At 52.5% G+C, this 21,632-nt stretch overlaps 1 protein-coding gene across 5 annotated transcripts in view; it reads left to right on the forward strand.

The window, feature by feature from the left end:
- LOC122551183 (rho-related GTP-binding protein RhoG-like) overlaps window positions 1-18,240 on the forward strand; it is a 145,205-nt gene extending 126,965 nt beyond the window's left edge. For 4 of the 5 annotated variants that reach the window (XM_087988475.1, XM_087988474.1, XM_087988478.1 and 1 more), the window contains exon 2: window positions 14,740-18,240. In XM_087988475.1, the coding sequence (XP_087844601.1) occupies window positions 14,766-15,344 (579 nt within the window). In that variant the 5' untranslated portion in view covers window positions 14,740-14,765 and the 3' untranslated portion in view covers window positions 15,345-18,240. Of the gene's footprint in view, window positions 1-55; window positions 81-14,739 lie in introns of those variants that run through there. The other variant, XM_087988476.1, reaches the window with a different exon arrangement.
- Window positions 18,241-21,632: the final 3,392 nt, after the last annotated feature.

A 21,632-nucleotide genomic window follows, 5' to 3' on the forward strand; every position in this document is an offset into this window, starting at 1 on the left:
CGCACTGTTGGAGGGTCAGTGCTGAGGGAGTGCCGCACTGTCGGAGGATCAGTGCTGAGGGAGCGCCGCACTGTCGGAGGGTCAGTGCTGAGGGAGCGCCGCACTGTCGGAGGGTCAGTGCTGAGGGAGTGCTGCACTGTCGGAGGGTCAGTGCTGAGGGAGTGCCGCACTGTCAGAGGGTCAGTGCTGAGGGACTGGGCTCTATCAGAGGGTCAGTGCTGAGGGAGTGCCGCACTGTCGGAGGGTCAGTGCTGAGGGAGCGCCGCACTGTCGGAGGGTCAGTGCTGAGGGAGCGCCGCACTGTCGGAGGGTCAGTGCTGAGGGAGCGCCGCACTGTCGGAGGGTCAGTGCTGAGGGAGCGCCGCACTGTCGGAGGGTCAGTGCTGAGGGAGCGCCGCACTGTCGGAGGGTCAGTGCTGAGGGAGCGCCGCACTGTCGGAGGGTCAGTGCTGAGGGAGCGCCGCACTGTCGGAGGGTCAGTGCTGAGGGAGCGCCGCACTGTCGGAGGGTCAGTGCTGAGGGAGCGCCGCACTGTCGGAGGGACAGTGCTGAGGGAGTGGGCACTGTCGGAGGGACAGTGCTGAGGGAGTGACGCACTGTCAGAGGGACAGTGCTGAGGGAGTGACGCACTGTCAGAGGGACAGTGCTGAGGGAGTGACGCACTGTCAGAGGGACAGTGCTGAGGGAGTGACGCACTGTCGGAACTGCTCAAATTGAGATGTTAAAGATTAAAACTATCCAAGGGAGTTTTGTGAGAGTCAGTCTGATGTGTGAGGCTGTGGGAATGTTGTTTTGCATTTGGTGATGAGGTTTTTGCCTTTTAATGGGTCATGATTCAGGTTTCTGCTTAATAACTGTGCATTTTGAATCATAGAACATAGAACATTAGTGCGCAGTACAGGCCCTTCAGTCCTCGATGTTGTGCTGACCTGTGGAACCAATCTGAAGCCCATCTAACCTACACTATTCCATTATCATCCATAGGTTTATCCACTGACCATTTAAATGCCCTTAAAGGTGGTGAGTCTACTAATGTTGCAGGCAGTGCATTCCACACCCTTATTACTATCTGAGTAAAGAACCTACCTCTGACATCTGTCCTATATCTATCGTTCCTCAATTTAAAGCTAAGGCCCCTCGTGCTAGCCATCACCATCTGAGGAAAAAGGCTCTCACTGTCCACCCTATCTAACATTATCTAATATGTCTCAATTAAGTCAGCTCTCAACCTTCTCTCTAATAAAAACAGCCTCAGTTCCCTCAGCCTTTCCTCATGAGACCTTCCCTCCATACCAGGCAACCTAGTAAATCACCTCTGAACCCTCTCCAAGCTTCCACATCCTTCCTATAATGCGGTGACCAGAACTGTACGCAATACTCCAGGTGTAGCCGCAAGAGAATTTTTTACAACTGTAACATGACCTTGTGGCTCCGAAACTCAGCCCCTCTACCAATAAAAGCTAACACATCATATGCCTTCTTAACAATCCTATCAACCTGGGTGGCAACTTTCAGGAATCTATGTACATGGACACCAAGATCTCTCTGCTCATCTGCACTACCAAGAATCTGACCATTAGCCCAGTACTCTGCATTCCTGTTGCTCCTTCCAAAGTGAATCACCTCACACTTTTCCACATTAAATCCATTTGCCACCTCCCAGCCCAGCTCTGCAGCTTAGCTATGTCCCTCTGTAACCTACAAGTATTTGTAGAGTTTATTGGCAGTAATAAAGCTTATTCTGAAATGTGGGCCTAATTAATTTTAAGTTAGTTGAGTAAAAACTATTAATTAGCACACAAATAAACTTGGCAGGTCATGGATCAGGATGTGGGAGATGGACTACAGTGCAATATCAGACAAACAACAAGCTCTGTCAGTCAGTCCGTCTGTCAGTCAGGTAAAAACAATGACTGCAGATGCTGGAAACCAGATTCTGGATCAGTGGTGCTGGAAGAGCACAGCAATTCAGGCAGCATCCGAGGACAGGCAAAATCGCGTTTCGGGCAAAAGCCCTTCATCAAGAAGATGAAGGGCTTTTGCCTGAAACGTCGATTTTGCCTGTCCTCGGATGCTGCCTGAATTGCTGTGCTCTTCCAGCACCACTGATCCAGAATCCGTCTGTCAGTCAGTCCGTCTGTCAGTCAGTCCGTCTGTCAGTGTGACTGTCACCCCATCGTTCGGTCAGTCAGTTAGTGTGACCATTAGTGTAACCCCAACCTCACCATCAAACCAGCTGACAAGGGAGGCGCGGTAGTAGTTTGGCGCACCGACCTCTACACCGCTGAGGCCAAACGCCAGCTCGCAGATACCTCCTCCTACTGCCCCCTTGACCATGACCCCACCCCCCACCACCAAACCATCATCTCCCAGACCATCCATAACCTCATCACCTCAGGGGACCTCCCATCCACCGCCTCCAACCTCATAGTCCCACAACCCCGCACCGCCCGCTTCTACCTCCTGCTCAAAATCCACAAACCTGACCGACCCGGACGACCCATCGTCTCCGCCTGCTCCTGCCCCATCGAACTCATCTCCGCATACCTCGACACGGTCCTGTCCCCATTAGTCCAAGAACTCCCTACCTACGTTCGGGACACCACCCATGCCCTCCACCTCCTCCATGATTTTCGCTTCCCCGGTCCCCAACGCCTTATTTTTACCATGGACATCCAGTCCCTGAAACAAAAAAAACACACAAAAAAAGCCGCTACCTCCTGTCAGTCAGTCAGTCAATCGGTCAGTCAGTCTGTAAGTCGGTCAGTCAGTTGGTCAGTCAGTCGGTCAGTCAGTCGGTCAGTCAGTCAGCCGGTCAGTCGGTCAGTCAGTCGGCCAGTCAGTCAGTAAGTTGGTCAGTCAGTCAGTCAGTCAGTCAGTCGGTCAGTCAGTCAGCCGGTCAGTCAGCCAGTCAGTCAATCGGTCAGTCGGCCAGTCAGCTGGTCAGTCAGTCGGTCAGTCAGTCAGTTGGTCAGTCAGTCAGTAAGTTGGTCAGTCAGTCAGTCGGTCGGTCACTCAGTCAGTCGGTCGGTCAGTCAGTCAGTCGGTCAGTCGGTTGGTCAGCTGATCAGTCGGTCGGTCGTTCAGTCAGTCAGTCAGTTGGTCAGTCAGTCGGTCGGTCGGTCAGTCAGTCAGTCAGTCAGTCGGTCGGTCAGTCAGTCAGTTGGTCAGTCAGTCAGTCGGTCAGTCGGTCGGTCAGTCGGTTGGTCAGCTGGTCAGTCAGTCGTTCGGTCGTTCAGTCAGTCAGTCAGTCGGTCAGTCAGTCGGTCAGTCAGTCAGCCGGTCAGTCGGTCAGTCAGTCGGCCAGTCAGTCGGTCAGTCAGTCGGTCAGTCAGTCAGCCGGTCAGTCAGCCAGTCAGTCAATCGGTCAGTCGGCCAGTCAGCTGGTCAGTCAGTCGGTCAGTCAGTCAGTTGGTCAGTCAGTCAGTAAGTTGGTCAGTCAGTCAGTCGGTCGGTCACTCAGTCAGTCGGTCGGTCAGTCAGTCAGTCGGTCAGTCGGTTGGTCAGCTGATCAGTCGGTCGGTCGTTCAGTCAGTCAGTCAGTTGGTCAGTCAGTCGGTCGGTCAGTCAGTCAGTCAGTCAGTCAGTCAGTCGGTCAGTCAGTCAGTTGGTCAGTCAGTCAGTCGGTCAGTCGGTCGGTCAGTCGGTTGGTCAGCTGGTCAGTCAGTCGTTCGGTCGTTCAGTCAGTCAGTCAGTTGGTCAGTCAGTCGGTCGGTCGGTCAGTCAGATAGCCGGTCAGTCAGTCAGTCAATCGGTCAGTCGGTCAGTCAGTCGGTCAGTCAGTCAGCCGGTCAGTCAGTCAGTCAATCGGTCAGTCGGTCAGTCAGTCAGCCAGTCAGTCAGTAAGTTGGTCAGTCAGTCAGTCGGTCGGTCACTCAGTCAGTCGGTCGGTCAGTCAGTCAGTCGGTCAGTCGGTTGGTCAGCTGGTCAGTCAGTCGTTCGGTCGTTCAGTCAGTCGGTTGGTCAGTCGGTCGGTCGGTCAGTCAGTCAGTCAGTCGGTCGGTCAGTCAGTCAGTTGGTCAGTCGGTCGGTCAGTCAGTCAGTCGGTCAGTCGGTCGGTCGGTCGGTCAGTCAGTCGGTCAGTCAGTCTGTCAGTCAATCGGTCAGTCAGTCGGTCGGTCAGTCGGTTGGTCAGCTGATCAGTCGGTCGGTCGTTCAGTCAGTCAGTCAGTTGGTCAGTCAGTCGGTCGGTCGGTCAGTCAGTCAGTCAGTCAGTCGGTCGGTCAGTCAGTCAGTTGGTCAGTCAGTCAGTCGGTCAGTCGGTCGGTCAGTCGGTTGGTCAGCTGGTCAGTCAGTCGTTCGGTCGTTCAGTCAGTCAGTCAGTCGGTCAGTCAGTCGGTCAGTCAGTCAGCCGGTCAGTCGGTCAGTCAGTCGGCCAGTCAGTCGGTCAGTCAGTCGGTCAGTCAGTCAGCCGGTCAGTCAGCCAGTCAGTCAATCGGTCAGTCGGCCAGTCAGCTGGTCAGTCAGTCGGTCAGTCAGTCAGTTGGTCAGTCAGTCAGTAAGTTGGTCAGTCAGTCAGTCGGTCGGTCACTCAGTCAGTCGGTCGGTCAGTCAGTCAGTCGGTCAGTCGGTTGGTCAGCTGATCAGTCGGTCGGTCGTTCAGTCAGTCAGTCAGTTGGTCAGTCAGTCGGTCGGTCAGTCAGTCAGTCAGTCAGTCAGTCAGTCGGTCAGTCAGTCAGTTGGTCAGTCAGTCAGTCGGTCAGTCGGTCGGTCAGTCGGTTGGTCAGCTGGTCAGTCAGTCGTTCGGTCGTTCAGTCAGTCAGTCAGTTGGTCAGTCAGTCGGTCGGTCGGTCAGTCAGATAGCCGGTCAGTCAGTCAGTCAATCGGTCAGTCGGTCAGTCAGTCGGTCAGTCAGTCAGCCGGTCAGTCAGTCAGTCAATCGGTCAGTCGGTCAGTCAGTCAGCCAGTCAGTCAGTAAGTTGGTCAGTCAGTCAGTCGGTCGGTCACTCAGTCAGTCGGTCGGTCAGTCAGTCAGTCGGTCAGTCGGTTGGTCAGCTGGTCAGTCAGTCGTTCGGTCGTTCAGTCAGTCGGTTGGTCAGTCGGTCGGTCGGTCAGTCAGTCAGTCAGTCGGTCGGTCAGTCAGTCAGTTGGTCAGTCGGTCGGTCAGTCAGTCAGTCGGTCAGTCGGTCGGTCGGTCGGTCAGTCAGTCGGTCAGTCAGTCTGTCAGTCAATCGGTCAGTCAGTCGGTCGGTCAGTCTGTCGGTCAGTCAGTCAATCGGTCAGTCAGTCGGTCGGTCAGTTGGTCAGTTAGTCGGTCAGTCAGTTGGTCAGTTGGTCAGTCAGTCGGTCGGTTGGTCAGTCAGTCAGTTGGTTGGTCAGTTGGTCAGTCGGTCGGTCGGTCGGTCAGTCAGTCAGTCGGTCAGTCAGTCGGTTGGTCGGTCTGTCAGTCAGTTGGTCAGTCGGTCGGTCGGTCGGTCAGTTGGTCAGTCGGCCAGTCAGCTGGTCAGTTAGTCAGTTAGTCGGTCAGTCAGTCGGTCGGTCAGTCAGTCAGTCAGTCAGTCGGTCGGTCAGTTGGTCAGTTAGTCGGTCAGTCAGTTGGTCAGTTGGTCAGTCAGTCGGTCGGTCGGTCAGTCAGTAAGTCGGTCAGTCAGTCGGTTGGTCGGTCTGTCAGTCAGTTGGTCAGTCAGTCGGTCGGTCGGTCAGTTGGTCAGTCGGTCGGTCGGTCAGTTGGTCAGTTAGTCGGTCAGTCAGTTGGTCAGTTGGTCAGTCAGTCGGTCGGTCGGTCAGTCAGTCAGTTGGTTGGTCAGTTGGTCAGTCGGTCGGTCAGTCAGTCGGTCGGTCGGTCTGTCAGTCAGTTGGTCAGTCAGTCGGTCGGTCGGTCAGTCATCAATCGGTCATTCAGTCAGTCGGTCAGTCAGTCAGTCGGTCAGTCAGTCAGTCGGTCGGTCAGTCAGACAGTCGGTCAGTCAGTTGGTCAGTCAGTCAGTCAGTCAGACAGTCGGTCAGTCAGTCGGTCGGTCAGTCGGTCGGTCAGTTGGTCAGTCGGTTGGTCAGTCAGTCGGTCAGTCAGTCAGTCGGTCGGTCAGTCAGACAGTCGGTCAGTCCATTGGTCGGTCAGTCAGACAGTCGGTCAGTCAGTTGGTCAGTTAGTCGGTCAGTCAGTTGGTCAGTTGGTCAGTTGGTCAGTCAGTCGGTCGGTCGGTCAGTCAGTCAGTTGGTTGGTCAGTTGGTCAGTCGGTCGGTCGGTCGGTCAGTCAGACAGTCGGTCAGTCAGTCGGTCGGTCAGTCGGTCGGTCAGTCGGTCGGTCGGTCAGTCAGTAAGTCGGTCAGTCAGTCGGTTGGTCGGTCTGTCAGTCAGTTGGTCAGTCAGTCGGTCGGTCGGTCAGTTGGTCAGTCGGTCAGACAGTCGGTCAGTCAGTTGGTCTGTTAGTCAGTCAGTCGGTCAGCCAGTCAGTCAGTCGGTTGGTCAGTCAATCGGTCAGTCAGTCAGTCGGTCAGTCAGTTAGTCAGTCAGTCAGTCAGTCAGTCAGTCAGTCAGTCAGTCAGTCGGTTGGTCGGTCGTCGGTCAGTTGGTCAGTCAGTCGGTCGGTCGGTCAGTTAGTCAGTCAGTCGGTCAGCCAGTCAGTCAGTCGGTTGGTCAGTCAATCGGTCAGTCAGTCGGTCCGTCAGTCAGTCAGTCGGTCACTCGGTCAGTCGGTCAGTCAGTCGGTCAGTCAGTCAGTCAGTCAGTCAGTCGGTCAGTCAGTCAGTTGGTCAGTTGGTCGGTGTTTTTGTCTGCCTGTCAGTGTAGTCACCGCACTGTTTGCTCGGTGTCAGTGAGCTGTTTACGCTGGGGCTCATTATGGAAGCGCAGCGTTACCTCAATGCTTTATTCCAGGAGGCTGAGTATCCTGAAGCAGAAGTAGGCCATTCAGCCCATCGAGTCTGCTGTGCAGATCTCATTATCCTCAACTCCACTTTCCTGCCTTTTCCTTCAATTCCGTCACTGGTTAAAACTCTGTCTGTCTCAGCCTTGAGTAGACTCACTGGAATTTACTTACTCAACAGCCCTGGGCGGTGAAGAATTCCACCGATTCCCTCCTGTCTGAGTGAAGAGATTCCTCCTCATCTCTGTCTTCAACGTGCAAACCCCTATTCCGAGATGATGCCCCGCTGGTCCCTGTTGAACAAGGGGAAAAACAGCATTTCCACGTGCACCGTGTCAAATCCCCCGGGAATGAAGTCACCTCTCAATCTTCTACATGCCCAACCTATTCACCCTCTCCTCATCACACCATCCCTCCACCAACATCCCTCTATCTCTCCTTCGATAAGGGACCTGAAACGATTCACACCATTCCAGCTGTGCTTTGCCCAGTGCTCTGTATAGTTCTAGTGAAACCTCCCTGTTTTTATAGGAATTGCCACTGAAATAAAGGCCAATATTCCATTTGCCATTCCACCTGAATGTGGATCTTGAGTCATAATGCACAAGGATTCCCAAATCCCTCTGTTCCACAGCTATCTGTTGGCTTTCAATAATAGCCTTCTGATCTATTCTTCCTGCAAAGCACATGACCTCACGTTGCCCCACCCACAAGGTCTCTTGCCCTGTCTATCTCCCTCCGTCATCCACAAACACGGTGACAGTCCATTCACTTTCCACGGAAGATGATGAGGGGCATGGATAAGGGGCAGCTTGTTCCCTTTAGTTGAAGGATCATTCCCGAGGGAACACGGGTTCAAGGTGAGGGGCTGGAGGTTTCAGGGGAATGTGAGGGGGGTGGGTGATAGTCCAGAACGCGGTGCCTGGGAGAGTGGTAGTGGAGAGAGGGGAGCCCCTGGTACACCGTAACATTAAAGCACTGAGCTGAGGGTGGGTAAAAGGTCTGGCATTTCGCAAGTGGGCCACTTCTACACTGTGTGATTCTGTGATGGGTTCTGACGATTTCATAGAAGCTCGACCATGTGGAAACAGGCCATTCAGCCCAACATGTCCACTCCGATCCTCCAAAGAGCATCCACCCAGACTCCGCACCCCTATCCCTGTAACACTGTGTTTCCCACTGTGAGACCACACCTCGCCGTCACTATGGGCAGTTTCCCATGGCCCATTCCACCCTGACCCTGCACATCTTTGGACTGTGGGAGGAAACCGGAGCACCCGGAGGAAACCCACGCAGACACGGGGAGAATGTGCAAACTCCACACAGACAGTCGCCCGAGGCTGGAATCGAACCCGGGTCCCTGGCGCTGTGAGGCAGCAGTGCTAGCCACTGAGACACCTTTTCCATCTATTTATTTATTTTTCTGACTGGATTAATGGTCAGGGAGAGGAGGATGTGACAGTGAGTGAGGAATGAGGCAGGGACTGACAGGAGCCCAGCACTGACTGCTGCCCAGCTTTGAGGTTCTCTCTGTTTGAGAGAATTTGCTGAGTGTGACCCTATGGCACAGGGTACCGCACAACGGGGGGAGGTGGGGGGGGGGTCAGGTTTTAACTGGAGCTCATGAATAAAGGGGCAGAGTCAAAGCAGGAGAGACAAATAATTATCATTTGGGGAATGAAGGTCAGAGAATGGACGGAAGGAACAGAGAGAATAAATCAAAAGAAAATGGCTGAGGAAGGATATTTTTGTTGATAGTTTTCACTTCAGACTCAGCTGAACATTTCACAAGAATATTTTACAGACTATTTTACACAACGTTCTTTCTCAGGACAATGCCCTGACCAATCAGAGTCAGCCTGCCTGGTTTAAAGTTTAAACAAAGTCTGGCAGGTAACTGTCAATCAGTATTAACGGGGGCATTCTCCATGGCAATGTCTCCATTGGTCAGAGTCCGCTCTCCTCTCACTGCAGCATCAATGTTGGTTTCCCTGTGAATTTGTATTCTTGTGTATTGTCCTGAAGAGTGAGAGACAGAGCTTTGGTAAAACATGCCTTGTTTCACCAATACGCATGTTCCAGAAAACCAACAATTATTTACAAACCTCAGGATGTACTAACAGTCAGGACAAGATGTTACAAAGATAACAAAAAAGCAAAACTAAAGGCTTTATATCTGACTGTGTGTAACATTCATAACAAACAGAGTGTGCACTTTGATGTAATTAAATGTAATCTGATAGCTTTATAGAGCCATGGACTGTCTGATAATGAGAATGAGGGTGTGAACATCGAGGGGTACATGATATTTAAGAAAAATCACAAGCTAGATAAATACTGGGGGGTGGGGGGTTATTCAGGGGGTAATAATGATGTAATAGTTAGTGATGACCTTGGTTCAGGGGAGTCTGGGTGGAGATGAGGAATAGGAGGGGAAAAAGGTCACTAGACGAGAGTGGTCTACAGTCCCCTACCACTGACCCCAATCTGGTTCAAGGTTTTCACGATCAGAATGTTGGGTGTTGGCATGGCAACAATCTTGAGTGACATTGAAACTGGAAAAATCCAATTGACCAAAGTGGAAGCTTACAGAATGCTTCCATAGATTTCCTACAGACCCAACGCGTTCACACTGACCCTTCATAAGAGATTTACCCCCAGCCCTACCCCATTGAGATTTACCCCCAGCCCTACCCCAGTAACCCTGCATTCCCAATGACCAATACTAGCCTTAACATCCCTGGGCAATTCACCTGACCTGCACATCTTTGGACTGTGGGAGGAAACCGGAGCACCGGAGGAAACCCACGCATACACGGGGAGAACGTGCAAACTCCACACAGACAGTCACCCGAGGCTGGGATTGAACCTGGGACCCTGGTGCTGTGAGGTAGCAGTGCTAACCACTGAGCCACTGCTTTCAAGGCAGCTTCTCAGAGCCAACCAGACAGCAGGTTTAGATTGGACTTGGTTTTGTGAGTTGTGATAAATCCCACTGTCCCACTGCAGATGGTGACATTTGAAAATGGGACTAGAATAGTTAGGGGGCAAGTGCAGACTCTGAAAGACCGAATGGCCTTTCTCTGTGCTGTACACCACTATGACTCTATAGCTATGGCTGTATTCAGGTCCTCAGAGTGAAAACACCTCTTAGTAAGAATGACCACAATATCATTGATTAGGAAAATATTAGGAAAACTATGTTCAGTTTGAGAGGGAGAAACACCATCTAAGATTAGTGATTTAAACGTAAGTAGATGCAATGACGTGGCATGGAGGTTGGAGGATAGGTCAATAGAGACAGTGGCAGATACTAGAAGGGACATTGGCAAATACAGAGAGTTAATATATTCCCATTCGAAAGGGAGGACGCACCATCTTATGTCAAGAAGTTAAAGGAAAGCATCAAACTGAAGGGAAAAACAGATAATGATACAAAAAGGAGTGACAGGTCAGATAAATGGTCAGAATGTGAAGAATCGCAGAGAATGAATGAAAGGTTAATCAGGAGGAAGAGGCCGGGGTATGAGGAAGCCAGCTGAGAATGTCAAAATGGATAGGAACAGTTTTTAAAGATATTTCAAAAGGAAAAGCATCAGTGACATGAGCATTATTCCCTAGAGGGTGAGAACCAGGAGATAATAGTCCATAGGAAGGGAATAGTGGATGAAATGGACAAATATTTTGCTCCTGTCTTCACTCTGGAGGAGCCAGAACACTCTGCAATAACAGTGAAGCCAGGGGTGGGAGTAAGAGAGGACTCTGGTGCAATTACCATCATTGGGGAAGTGGGATGGAGTAAACAGAGGGAGCTGTGAGCTGACAGGGACCAGGTTCAGATGGATTCCATTTTGGGGGTTTAAAAGCAGTTGGTGATAGTTTTCCCAAACTCCCCAGATTCAGGAAATTGTAGCAAATATGATCCCATTCGAATCCTTGAAGGGATTACAGTTGGAGACTTGGAAACGCTCCAGGTCACTGGGGGGAGGAGGCAGCAGTCAGAACGAAGAACAATACAGCACAGTGACAGGCCCTTTGACCTGCCAAGCCTGTGCCAACACATTTTGCTAAAACTGCCTTCACCTAGAGGATCAGCATTCCCTTCCGATTCACGTATCTGTCCAGGTGCTTGGTGAATGCTGCTGTTTATTTAATTAAAATACAAGATATGTGCAGAAAGGATGCTCACTGATATACTGTGCCTGGATTTCCTGAAGGCACTCGGCAAGATTCCAGAAAACAGGTTTATACTGAAAGTCGTGATTGTGGGTGTACGGGGGGTGGGGGGGCGGTACTGGCATGGGTGAAAAATTAACTGACTGGCAGAAAGCAGAGAGTAAAGGGGTCATTGATTGGCTGGACGTGACAGATGGAGACTTCCAGGGGTCTGTACTGGGTCTTAACGTTTTACAGTTTCCATGAACTATTGAGACAAGGGTAACAAGGACACTGTCACTAACTGCAGCGAATGGTACCAAAGAGGGAAGTATCTTGTGGAGACAACTCAACATGGAGGTGGATATGAGGACATTAGGAAAATGGGCAATCTGGCAGGTGGAGCAGACTGTGGGGAAAAGTGAAGTTGTTCACTTTGACAATAAGATTAAAAAAAAACAGAGAATTTCTGAAATGCGGTGCAGAGTTCTGAGGTGTATAGGGTTCTAGACTTTCTGGTGCATGGGCACCACAAACTGTTAGAGTGCAGATCCAGCAAGGGATGAGGAGCGCTAACTGGACACTGTCCATTATAGAGTTGGGGCGGTAATTGGCCAGGTTGGATTTGTCCCGCTATTTATATACAGGACATACCTGGATAATTTTCCACATTTCAGGTAGATGCCAGTGTTGTACCTGTACTGGGACAGCTTGGCTAGGGGAGCGGCAGGTTCTGGAGCACAAGTCTTCAGTCCTGTTGCTGGAATAGGGCCTGTAAGCTTTGCAGTATCCAGTGACTCAGCTGTTTCCTGATATCACGTGGAGTGAATTGAATTGGCTGGAGACTGGTGTCTGTGATGCTGGGGACCACTGGAGGGGACTGGTGTCTGTGATGCTGGGGACCACTGGAGGGGGCTGGTGTCTGTGATGCTGGGGACCACTGGAGGAGGCTGGTGTCTGTGATGCTGGGGACCACTGGAGGAGGCTGGTGTCTGTGATGCTGGGGACCACTGGAGGAGGCTGGTGTCTGTGATGCTGGGGACCACTGGAGGGGGCTGGTGTCTGTGATGCTGGGGACCACTGGAGGGGGCTGGTGTCTGTGATGCTGGGGACCACTGGAGGGGGCTGGTGTCTGTGATGCTGGGGACCACTGGAGGAGGCTGGTGTCTGTGATGCTGGGGACCACTGGAGGAGGCTGGTGTCTGTGATGCTGGGGACCACTGGAGGAGGCTGGTGTCTGTGATGCTGGGGGTCACTGGAGGGGGCTGGTGTCTGTGATGCTGGGGACCACTGGAGGGGGCTGGTGTCTGTGATGCTGGGGACCACTGGAGGGGACTGGTGTCTGTGATGCTGGGGACCACTGGAGGAGGCTGGTGTCTGTGATGCTGGGGACCACTGGAGGAGGCTGGTGTCTGTGATGCTGGGGGTCACTGGAGGGGGCTGGTGTCTGTGATGCTGGGGACCACTGGAGGGGGCTGGTGTCTGTGATGCTGGGGACCACTGGAGGGGACTGGTGTCTGTGATGCTGGGGACCACTGGAGGAGGCTGGTGCCTGTGATGCTGGGGACCACTGGAGGAGGCTGGTGTCTGTGATGCTGGGGACCACTGGAGGGGGCTGGTGTCTGTGATGCTGGGGGTCACTGGAGGGGGCTGGTGTCTGTGATGCTGGGGACCACTGGAGGAGGCTGGTGTCTGTGATGCTGGGGACCACTGGAGGAGGCTGGTGCCTGTGATGCTGGGGACCACTGGAGGGGGCTGGTGTCTGTGATGCTGGGGACCACTGGAGGAGGCTGGTGCCTGTGATGCTGGGGACCACTGGAGGAGGCTAGTGTCTGTGATGCTGGGGACCACTGGAGGGGGCTGGTGCCTGTGATGCTGGGGACCACTGGAGGAGGCTGGTGCCTGTGATGCTGGGGACCACTGGAGGGGGCTGGTGTCTGTGATGCTGGGGACCACTGGAGGGGGCTGGTGCCTGTGATGCTGGGGACCACTGGAGGAGGCTGGTGTCTGTGATGCTGGGGACCACTGGAGGAGGCTGGTGTATGTGATGCTGGGGACCACTGGAGGAGGCTGGTGTCTGTGATGCTGGGGACCACTGGAGGAGGCTGGTGCCTGTGATGCTGGGGGTCACTGGAGGAGGCTGGTGTCTGTGATGCTGGGGGTCACTGGAGGGGGCTGGTGTCTGTGATGCTGGGGACCACTGGAGGAGGCTGGTGTCTGTGATGCTGGGGACCACTGGAGGAGGCTGGTGCCTGTGATGCTGGGGGTCACTGGAGGAGGCTGGTGTCTGTGATGCTGGGGGTCACTGGAGGGGGCTGGTGTCTGTGATGCTGGGCACCACTGGAGGAGGCTGGTGTCTGTGATGCTGGGGACCACTGGAGGAGGCTGGTGTCTGTGATGCTGGGGACCACTGGAGGAGGCTGGTGCCTGTGATGCTGGGGACCACTGGAGGAGGCTGGTGTCTGTGATGCTGGGGACCACTGGAGGAGGCTGGTGTCTGTGATGCTGGGGACCACTGGAGGAGGCTGGTGTCTGTGATGCTGGGGACCACTGGAGGAGGCTGGTGTCTGTGATGCTGGGGGTCACTGGAGGGGGCTGGTGTCTGTGATGCTGGGGACCACTGGAGGAGGCTGGTGTCTGTGATGCTGGGGACCACTGGAGGAGGCTGGTGTCTGTGATGCTGGGGACCACTGGAGGAGGCTGGTGTCTGTGATGCTGGGGGTCACTGGAGGAGGCTGGTGTCTGTGATGCTGGGGACCACTGGAGGAGGCTGGTGTCTGTGATGCTGGGGACCACTGGAGGAGGCTGGTGTCTGTGATGCTGGGGACCACTGGAGGAGGCTGGTGTCTGTGATGCTGGGGACCACTGGAGGGGGCTGGTGTCTGTGATGCTGGGGACCACTGGAGGGGGCTGGTGCCTGTGATGCTGGGGACCACTGGAGGAGGCTGGTGTCTGTGATGCTGGGGACCACTGGAGGAGGCTGGTGTCTGTGATGCTGGGGACCACTGGAGGAGGCTGGTGTCTGTGATGCTGGGGACCACTGGAGGGGGCTGGTGTCTGTGATGCTGGGGACCACTGGAGGAGGCTGAGATGGATCATCCACTCGGCATTTCTGACTGAAGTTTGTTGTGAAAGCTCAAGCCTTATCCTTTTGCCCTGATGTGCTGGGCTCTTTCATCATTGAGGATGGGGATATTTGTGGAGTCTCTTCCTCCAGTGAGTTGTTTAATTGTCCCCCCCCCCCATCTTCAGGTAAGGGAATTAGAGTGTATTGGAAGTAGATGAGAACGTGGAATGCAGAACAGAAACCGATCACCCATGATCTTATTGAATGGTGAGAATGCTCAAGGGGCCGAATGGACTATTTCTGCTCCTAATATATAGGGTTAAATGTTCAGTTAAAACCTCTTCATTCTTGTCAGCTTCCTGTATCATCACCCACGACCACTAAACCATATGAAATAGGAGCTGGAGCAGGCCCTTCGGCCCATCAGGCCTGTGCAAATATTCAATGTGATCACAGTAGATCTGACAATCCCTGACTCCACTTCCCTCCCATTTCTCTCCCTCAATCAGTCATCACTTCCTCAAATTATTGATCCTTTATCAGATGGCTGCTTGTGGGATCTTGCTGTGCACTGCCTGTCTGCAAATCTCCAACATTATGACAGTGAGTTCGCTTGAACAGGGATTCCCACAACCCTGAGGTTGGGACAGGTGCTAGAGAAACGTACATCTGCGTTTTCTTTTACTAATGGCAGGTTGGATTTTGTTGTAGGTCGGGTGTGGAAGTGGCTGTGGAGGATGGTGACCATCAAGGTGATGTTACTAGGCAACGAGCTAGTGGGCAAGACCTCGCTGATCGTCTGTCTCACCAGCAGAGCCTTCCCCCAGGACAGTGTGCCAACCGTCTTTGATGCCGTCACTACCCAGATCACCGTGGACCAGCGGATGGTCACTCTGAACTTGTGGGACACAGCTCCCCAAGAGGAGCATATGCTGTCCATACGGCAGTTCTACTATCCACAGACTGACATCTTCATCATCTGTTTCTCCATCGGGGACCCGGGCTCCTACCACGATATCTGGAATGACTGGTACCCAGAGGTTAAACGCCATCGACCCAACGTGCCCGTGTTACTGGTTGGCACCAAGAAGGATCTCCGCCATGATCCCAGCACCATCCTGAACCTCCTCAAACGTGAACTGGCACCAATCAGTTACCAACAAGGGGCCAGGCTCGCCCGTAAGATCAAGGCGGTGAAGTACATGGAGTGCTCGGCGTTGCTGTGTGATGGTGTCCTCGAGGTGTTTGAGGAGGCAGCACGGACTGTTCTCCATCGGAGCCATCGGAAGCAGACCAGGAGCTGTGTGCTGACCTGACAGGGACAACCAGCAGCATGTGCCACCCACCCCTTCCCCCTCACTCCCTCTCCCAACCTCTCACTCTCTCTCCTTTACCCTCTCACTTGCTCTCTCTCTGTCTCTCACACACTCTCTCTTTCTCTCTCAATTTTTTTTCTCTCACTTCCACTCTCTCCCTCGTTCTCACTCTCTCCCTCTCTCATTTTTCCCTTGTTCTCACTCTCTGTCGTTCTTGCTCTCTCCCTTATCCTTCTCTCTCTCCCTCTCTTTCTCATTCTCTCCCTCACTCTCTCTCTCATTCTTTCTCTGATTATCACTCTCTCCCTCTCTCATTCCATCCCTTGTTCTCACTCTCTCTGTCGTTCTTGCTCTCTCCGTTATCCTTCTCTCTCTCCCTCTCTCTAGTTGCACTAAACCCTTTGCCGTGGGAACACCTTACAGAATCCATCGTGCCAAATGTTGTTGTGCATCCTCCTGTCCCGGGACCTCCCTTGAGTTCACATCCCTCAGATTAGGGATGGGGTGATAAATGCCAGCCCAGTCAGTGATGCCCTCATCCTGTGAACAACATTTTCTGCCTTCTCTTGCCCAAAGGCTCCAGAATGTCCATTAATTAACTAGGCCGAAGTGTCCTCCTCTCTCTGGCCCATTGTCTATAGACATCCTCGACCTTGGATCTGGTCAAAGGTCAAAGGGTGTGAGAGGCTTCTGGGCCCTCAATGTTAGCTCAGGAACCTGTCACCCCCCACATCCCCTTCCCCCAGGAATGGTCCCCTCGAATTTCCTGAATGAACACCTCCATTAATCTCTTGATGGCAGGAATTCACTGAGAAATTAAGAAATAGTCTTCCTCGCAAATTATAACATTTTTTACAAATTGGGGCTTGTTGGGAAGTCAGGAACTAGCTCATCATTAGCTTTAATATTCAGGACAGAAGCAATAGGAGCGGGAGTTGGCCGTCTACCTCAGCTCCACTTTCCTGCACCAGCCCCCCCCCTCCTGCCCCACCCCCCGAGGGTCCAGAAGATCGACTCATCTCTAGTCTCCAGTATATTGAGCCTCTACACTCCTCTGGGCTCGGGAGAGACAAAGATTCCCGCCCCCCCCACCCGCCCGTGAATGCAGTAATATCCGTCCACCTCAGTCTGCTGAGGGACCTGCACTGTCATCTGTTGGCAGGTTCCTTGCTCAGTCGATTCAGTGTTGACCCTGACCAGCTCCGTCAGATCCACTGCTCAGTCCCTTGCTTTCTTCAGTGAAGGAGTCATTGTTTCAAAATCATAGGCCTTCCCAAAAACAAGAAGCAGTTCCTTCTCTCTCTCTCTCTCTCTCTCTGAGGTGAATCTTTGGAACTCTCTCCCTGGAAACGGTTGGTTGCAGAGTCCTTGGAGGGTGTAGGGGGCAGACGGGTGGAGATACTGAATGGGTGAGAGGATGAAATGTTATCAGAGGAAGGTGAGAATGTGGATAATCACGTCAGCCACAATCTTGTTGAATGATGGGGCAGGCTCGATGGGAACATCACCTGTGGTGCGTGATATCACTTTTGATTATAAAATAAAAAAAAGAACAGGCCAATGGGGTCCTTGTGGTACGATGATAGCGTCCCTCCCTCTGAGCCAGCAGTGTGTAACAATATCTCTGAACAGGTTGGTTAGAAAATAAAACAAGAGGAATGGGCTGGATGGGGGTCTCCCCACGGCTGGAGCAGACACAGTTTCTGTGAAATCCCTGGAGAATTGGAAAATGTCTGGGATCCTGCTGGGGATGGGCATTCGCTGGAGACCTCTGTCCACAAAGTGGAAGGAGGGGAATAGTCAAATAATGTGACCAATCAGCACCTCATGGGATGTCTTCATCACCCACTCCACTTCCTCCATCAGCCAATTATATATCTCTCAACCAAAACTAACTTGGAACCAGGCAATGATTTTGGATGTAGGTTTGCTCGTGGAGCTGGAAGGTTCATTTCCAGACGGTTCGTCACCCTACGAGGTAACATTACCACTTGGGGTGACGAAACGTCTGGAAATGCACCTTCAAGCTCAGCGCCAACCCATATCCAAAACCTCAACCTGAGCTACAAATTTTCTCAAAACTTGCCAAGACCAGCCAATGATGATCTGTGATTGGCTGGAGAGCTCAGAGGTGTGCGCTCTGACTGGCTGGGTAGCTCAAAGTGTGCGCTCTGATTGGATGAATTGGTGAACAACTATAATTCAAATGGAGTGTTGTAATTGGTTGATATCCTGAAGCACTATGTTGTGATTGGATGATTTGATTCACGGGGTTAGGAGGGAAATTGGCTGGGCCTCATTGGAGAACATTTTAGAATCTGAAATAAATTGAAGAACTGCCAGTGTTGGAGATCTGAAACAAATAATGTCCTTAGGAACGGAAATCGGCCATTCTTAGCCAGTCTGGCTCCCGACCCACAGCAATATGGATGACTGTTAACAATTAGGGTTGGGTAATAAATGCTGCCTAACCAGAGACAGCCACATCCTGCAAATCAATAAAACAGAACAGAAATAGCTGGAGAAACTCAGCAGGCCTGGCAATCTCTGTGGAGAGAGGAACAGTGGTAATGTTTGAATCGAGCAAAGAGGCTTGAAGGCCTGAACTGTTCTGAAGAAGAACCATATCAGATTTGAAACGTTAACTGTGTTTCTCTCCGCTGCCAGAACTGCTGAGTTTCCCCAGCAATTTCTGTGTTTGATTCTACAGTCGGACTCAGGAGTAATATTTTCCGATGCTGTGAGGAGCACGGAGAGGGAATTCACCCCTCACCGGGACAACAACAACTTATCAAATCATGTTACTGTATCCAAATAGAATGTCTTGAGGAAAATAATCAAGGGAATTCAATACGCTGTGGCTGAATGACTTTATTAAACATGATTTGTATCTGCACTGATGTGTCCCTTCATGTTTATTTTGCCAATGTGGTTTAGTTTGAGAAAAAGGCAAGTATCACAATGGATGGAAATCTGTCACAAGAGACACTTGGGAAAAGGGAATGTCAGACCGTGGGGGTGGGGGTGGGGGTGGGGGTGGGGGGTGGGGTGTGTGTTACGGTTCATTCTAACTACAGAAACTAGCTGCACGGTCAGTAACCTCAGCTCAGAGCTGGCAGGTTTGGAGGGAGGGAGTCACCAGGCTGCTGAGGGAGATTCCTCAGAGAGTAGCTGGAGTCGGGAATGGGTTATGGGGTGTGACCACACACCATGAGGTTCATGAGCAGGTCCGGACCTTACTTCCTGATGCCTGGGTGAGTGAGAATAAGACTGTGATGGAGGTGAGCAAACAAGTCATCACAATATGGAGGAGGAAACGTGAGGGTGGCTCGGGTGAATTGGCTGTGCTAAATTGCCCATAATGTGGCTCAGTGGGTAGCACTGTTGCCTCGCAGCACCAGGGACCCGGGTTCAATTCCAGTCTCAGGCGACTGACTGTGTGGAGTTTGCACGTTTTCCCTGTGTCTGCGTGGGTTTCTCCCACAGTCCAAAGATGTGCAGGTTAGGGTGGATTGGCCATGGGAAATTGCCCATAGTGTTCAGGGATGTGGGTTAGACCTGGGAAATTCAGGATTAAGGTGGAGCTGGGGGTGCACTTCAGAAGATCAGTGTCAGTGAATGAAGGAAAACTTGATACATTGATGTCCGCTGTGGGTGGATATATTTCCACTAAACTCTTAGACTGTAGAATCTCACTTGAAGTGACCAGCCTGAGTTACACCTGAGTTAAGATTCTCCACAGATCTGGGGACAGTACAGGGAGCAAATGTCCCTGTTAATCATTTACAATCCAATTATATTTTACACAGCAGATGTAATTCCGGTTGGAACAGATTCTGGTAAACCTTCGGGTCGAAAGAGCCGGAAATCCAATCCCACTCCCAAGGATGATCCCAATGGTCTTTGTAACGCCACCAAACTGTACTGTCAGAGGGTCAGTGCTGAGGGAGTGGGCACTGTCGGACGGTCAGTGCTGAGGGAGTGCTGCATTGTCGGAGGGTCAGTGCTGAGGGAGTGCTGCATTGTCGGAGGGTCAGTGCTGAGAGAGTGCCGCACTGTCAGAGGGTCAGTGCTGAGGGAGTGCTGCGTTGTCGGAGGGTCAGTGCTGAGGGAGTGCCGCACAGTCGGAGGGTCTGTGCTGAGGGAGTGCTGCGTTGTCGGAGGGTCAGTGCTGAGGGAGTTCCGCACTGTCGGAGGGTCAGTGCTGAGGGAGTGCTGCGTTGTCGGAGGGTCAGTGCTGAGGGAGTGCCGCAGTGTCGGAGGGTCAGTGCTGAGGGAGTGCCGCACAGTCGGAGGGTCTGTGCTGAGGGAGTGCTGCGTTGTCGGAGGGTCAGTGCTGAGGGAGTGCCGCACAGTTGGAGGGTCTTTGCTGAGGGAGTGCTGCACAGTCGGAGGGTCAGTGCTGAGAGAGTGCTGCGTTGTCGGGGGGTCAGTGCTGAGGGAGTGCCGCACAGTTGGAGGGTCTTTGCTGAGGGAGTGCTGCACAGTCGGAGGGTCAGTGCTGAGAGAGTGCTGCGTTGTCGGGGGGTCAGTGCTGAGGGAGTGCCGCACTGTCAGAGGGTCAGTGCTGAGGGAGTGCTGCGTTGTCGGATGGTCAGTGCTGAGGGAGTGCCGCACAGTCGGAGGGTCTGTGCTGAGGGAGTGCCGCACTGTCGGAGGGTCAGTGCTGAGGGAGTGCTGCACAGTCGGAGGGTCTGTGCTGAGGGAGTGCCGTACTGTCGGAGGGTCAGTGCTGAGGGAGTGCTGCGTTGTCGGAGGGTCAGTGCTGAGGGAGTGCTGCACAGTCGGAGGGTCAGTGCTGAGGGAGTGCCGTACTGTTGGAGGGTCAGTGCTGAGGGAGTGCCGCACTGTCGGAGGGTCAGTGCTGAGGGAGTGCTGCGTTGTCGGAGGGTCAGTGCTGAGGGAGTGCTGCACAGTCGGAGGGTCAGTGCTAAAGATCAGGAGAGTTATGGGTTCTGCAGAGCTTGAGGGGTCAGTGCTGGGAAGCTGTTGATGACGACACCGTGACTGAACTGATCGTGCTCACAGTCTGAGCGTGTCGAAGGATTTCACGATCTGTGATTTCACACCCCAAGGATTCCACTGTACAGTGAGTGCTGCTAATGAATACCAACCAGAACAATCTTTACTCTGAAAGATTTATTCTTAAATGTGTGGCAACACAGGCACATGGGGAACTGTCAATATTTGCAGAGCCTAACAAGCCACAGACCCTGGATTACAGCGATAGCCCCTTTGACCATGATTATGTTTCCATGGAGATGGGCAGCCCATCAGTTTGTAGGTGCCCCTTGACCTGTGTCTGACCCCGGTATGAATGGACAGTGACCCCAAACTCATGGTAAATAAGGTGAACTTGAATCTTTCCCAAGATTACCACATTGATCTGGAGCAGGTCTGAAGTGTAGTTGGAAGTGGTGACCCATACTCTGGTGTGCTCTTTCTTCTGTTCCTGGGGCCAAACCCCCGAGGCAACGTCAGAGGAACAGTCTTCTGCTCAATACTGCTATTCGTGGCATCTTGCTGTGTACAAATCAGCTGTTCTGCTTCCTACTTTACAACAACAATAATCCTTCGGAAGTAGCTCATTGGGCTGCAAAGAGCTTTGTAATGGCAGGAGATCGTGAAGGGCACTATGCAAATATAATTTCTGTCAGTGACATTGAGCGAGTGATAAACCTCCCAGCTTGGAAGTGGAACATGAAATGAGAGGGTAAGAAATAGGAGCAGGTGGAGGCCATTCAGCCCCTCCAACCTGCTCCACCGTTTGATACAAATCTGGCTGATCTTCTCGCTCAATATCCACCCACTCCGTGTCCCACAACCCCATTCTGCTCCTGAAATCTATCCTGGTTGTCCTGAACATAGTTCATGACATTGCAACAGCCACTGAGAGAAGAAACTGATCTCCAACTCAATTCTAAATGATCAGCCCTTTCACCAAAGACCATACCTCTGATCTAGGCTGTCCCAGAGAGAGACAGTTTCTTAGTGTCTACCCTGTTAATCCCTTTGGAATTAAATGTTACAAATTGATCAGCTCCCATCCTCCTAACTCTCAGAGATTATGGTCCCAGTCTACTCCATGTATCCTGCCTGAACCACTCCCTTTCCCAGGAGCAGGTGTAATGAGTGATCAGTGTGCCCGCTCTAGGCTGATGTGCAATCCCACTGGGGGCCTGGGGAAACGTGATAAGATGACTTTACTCTTTAATAACCAAAGCTGATGTAATACTTGCCTTCCAAATGACTGCCAATACCGGCACATCAATGTTGTGATGCCCAGTT

This window comes from Chiloscyllium plagiosum, unplaced genomic scaffold (assembly GCF_037043375.1).
Source record: "Chiloscyllium plagiosum isolate Xiang-an unplaced genomic scaffold, Cpla_swu_hap1 HiC_scaffold_6, whole genome shotgun sequence".
NCBI lineage: Eukaryota > Metazoa > Chordata > Chondrichthyes > Orectolobiformes > Hemiscylliidae > Chiloscyllium > Chiloscyllium plagiosum.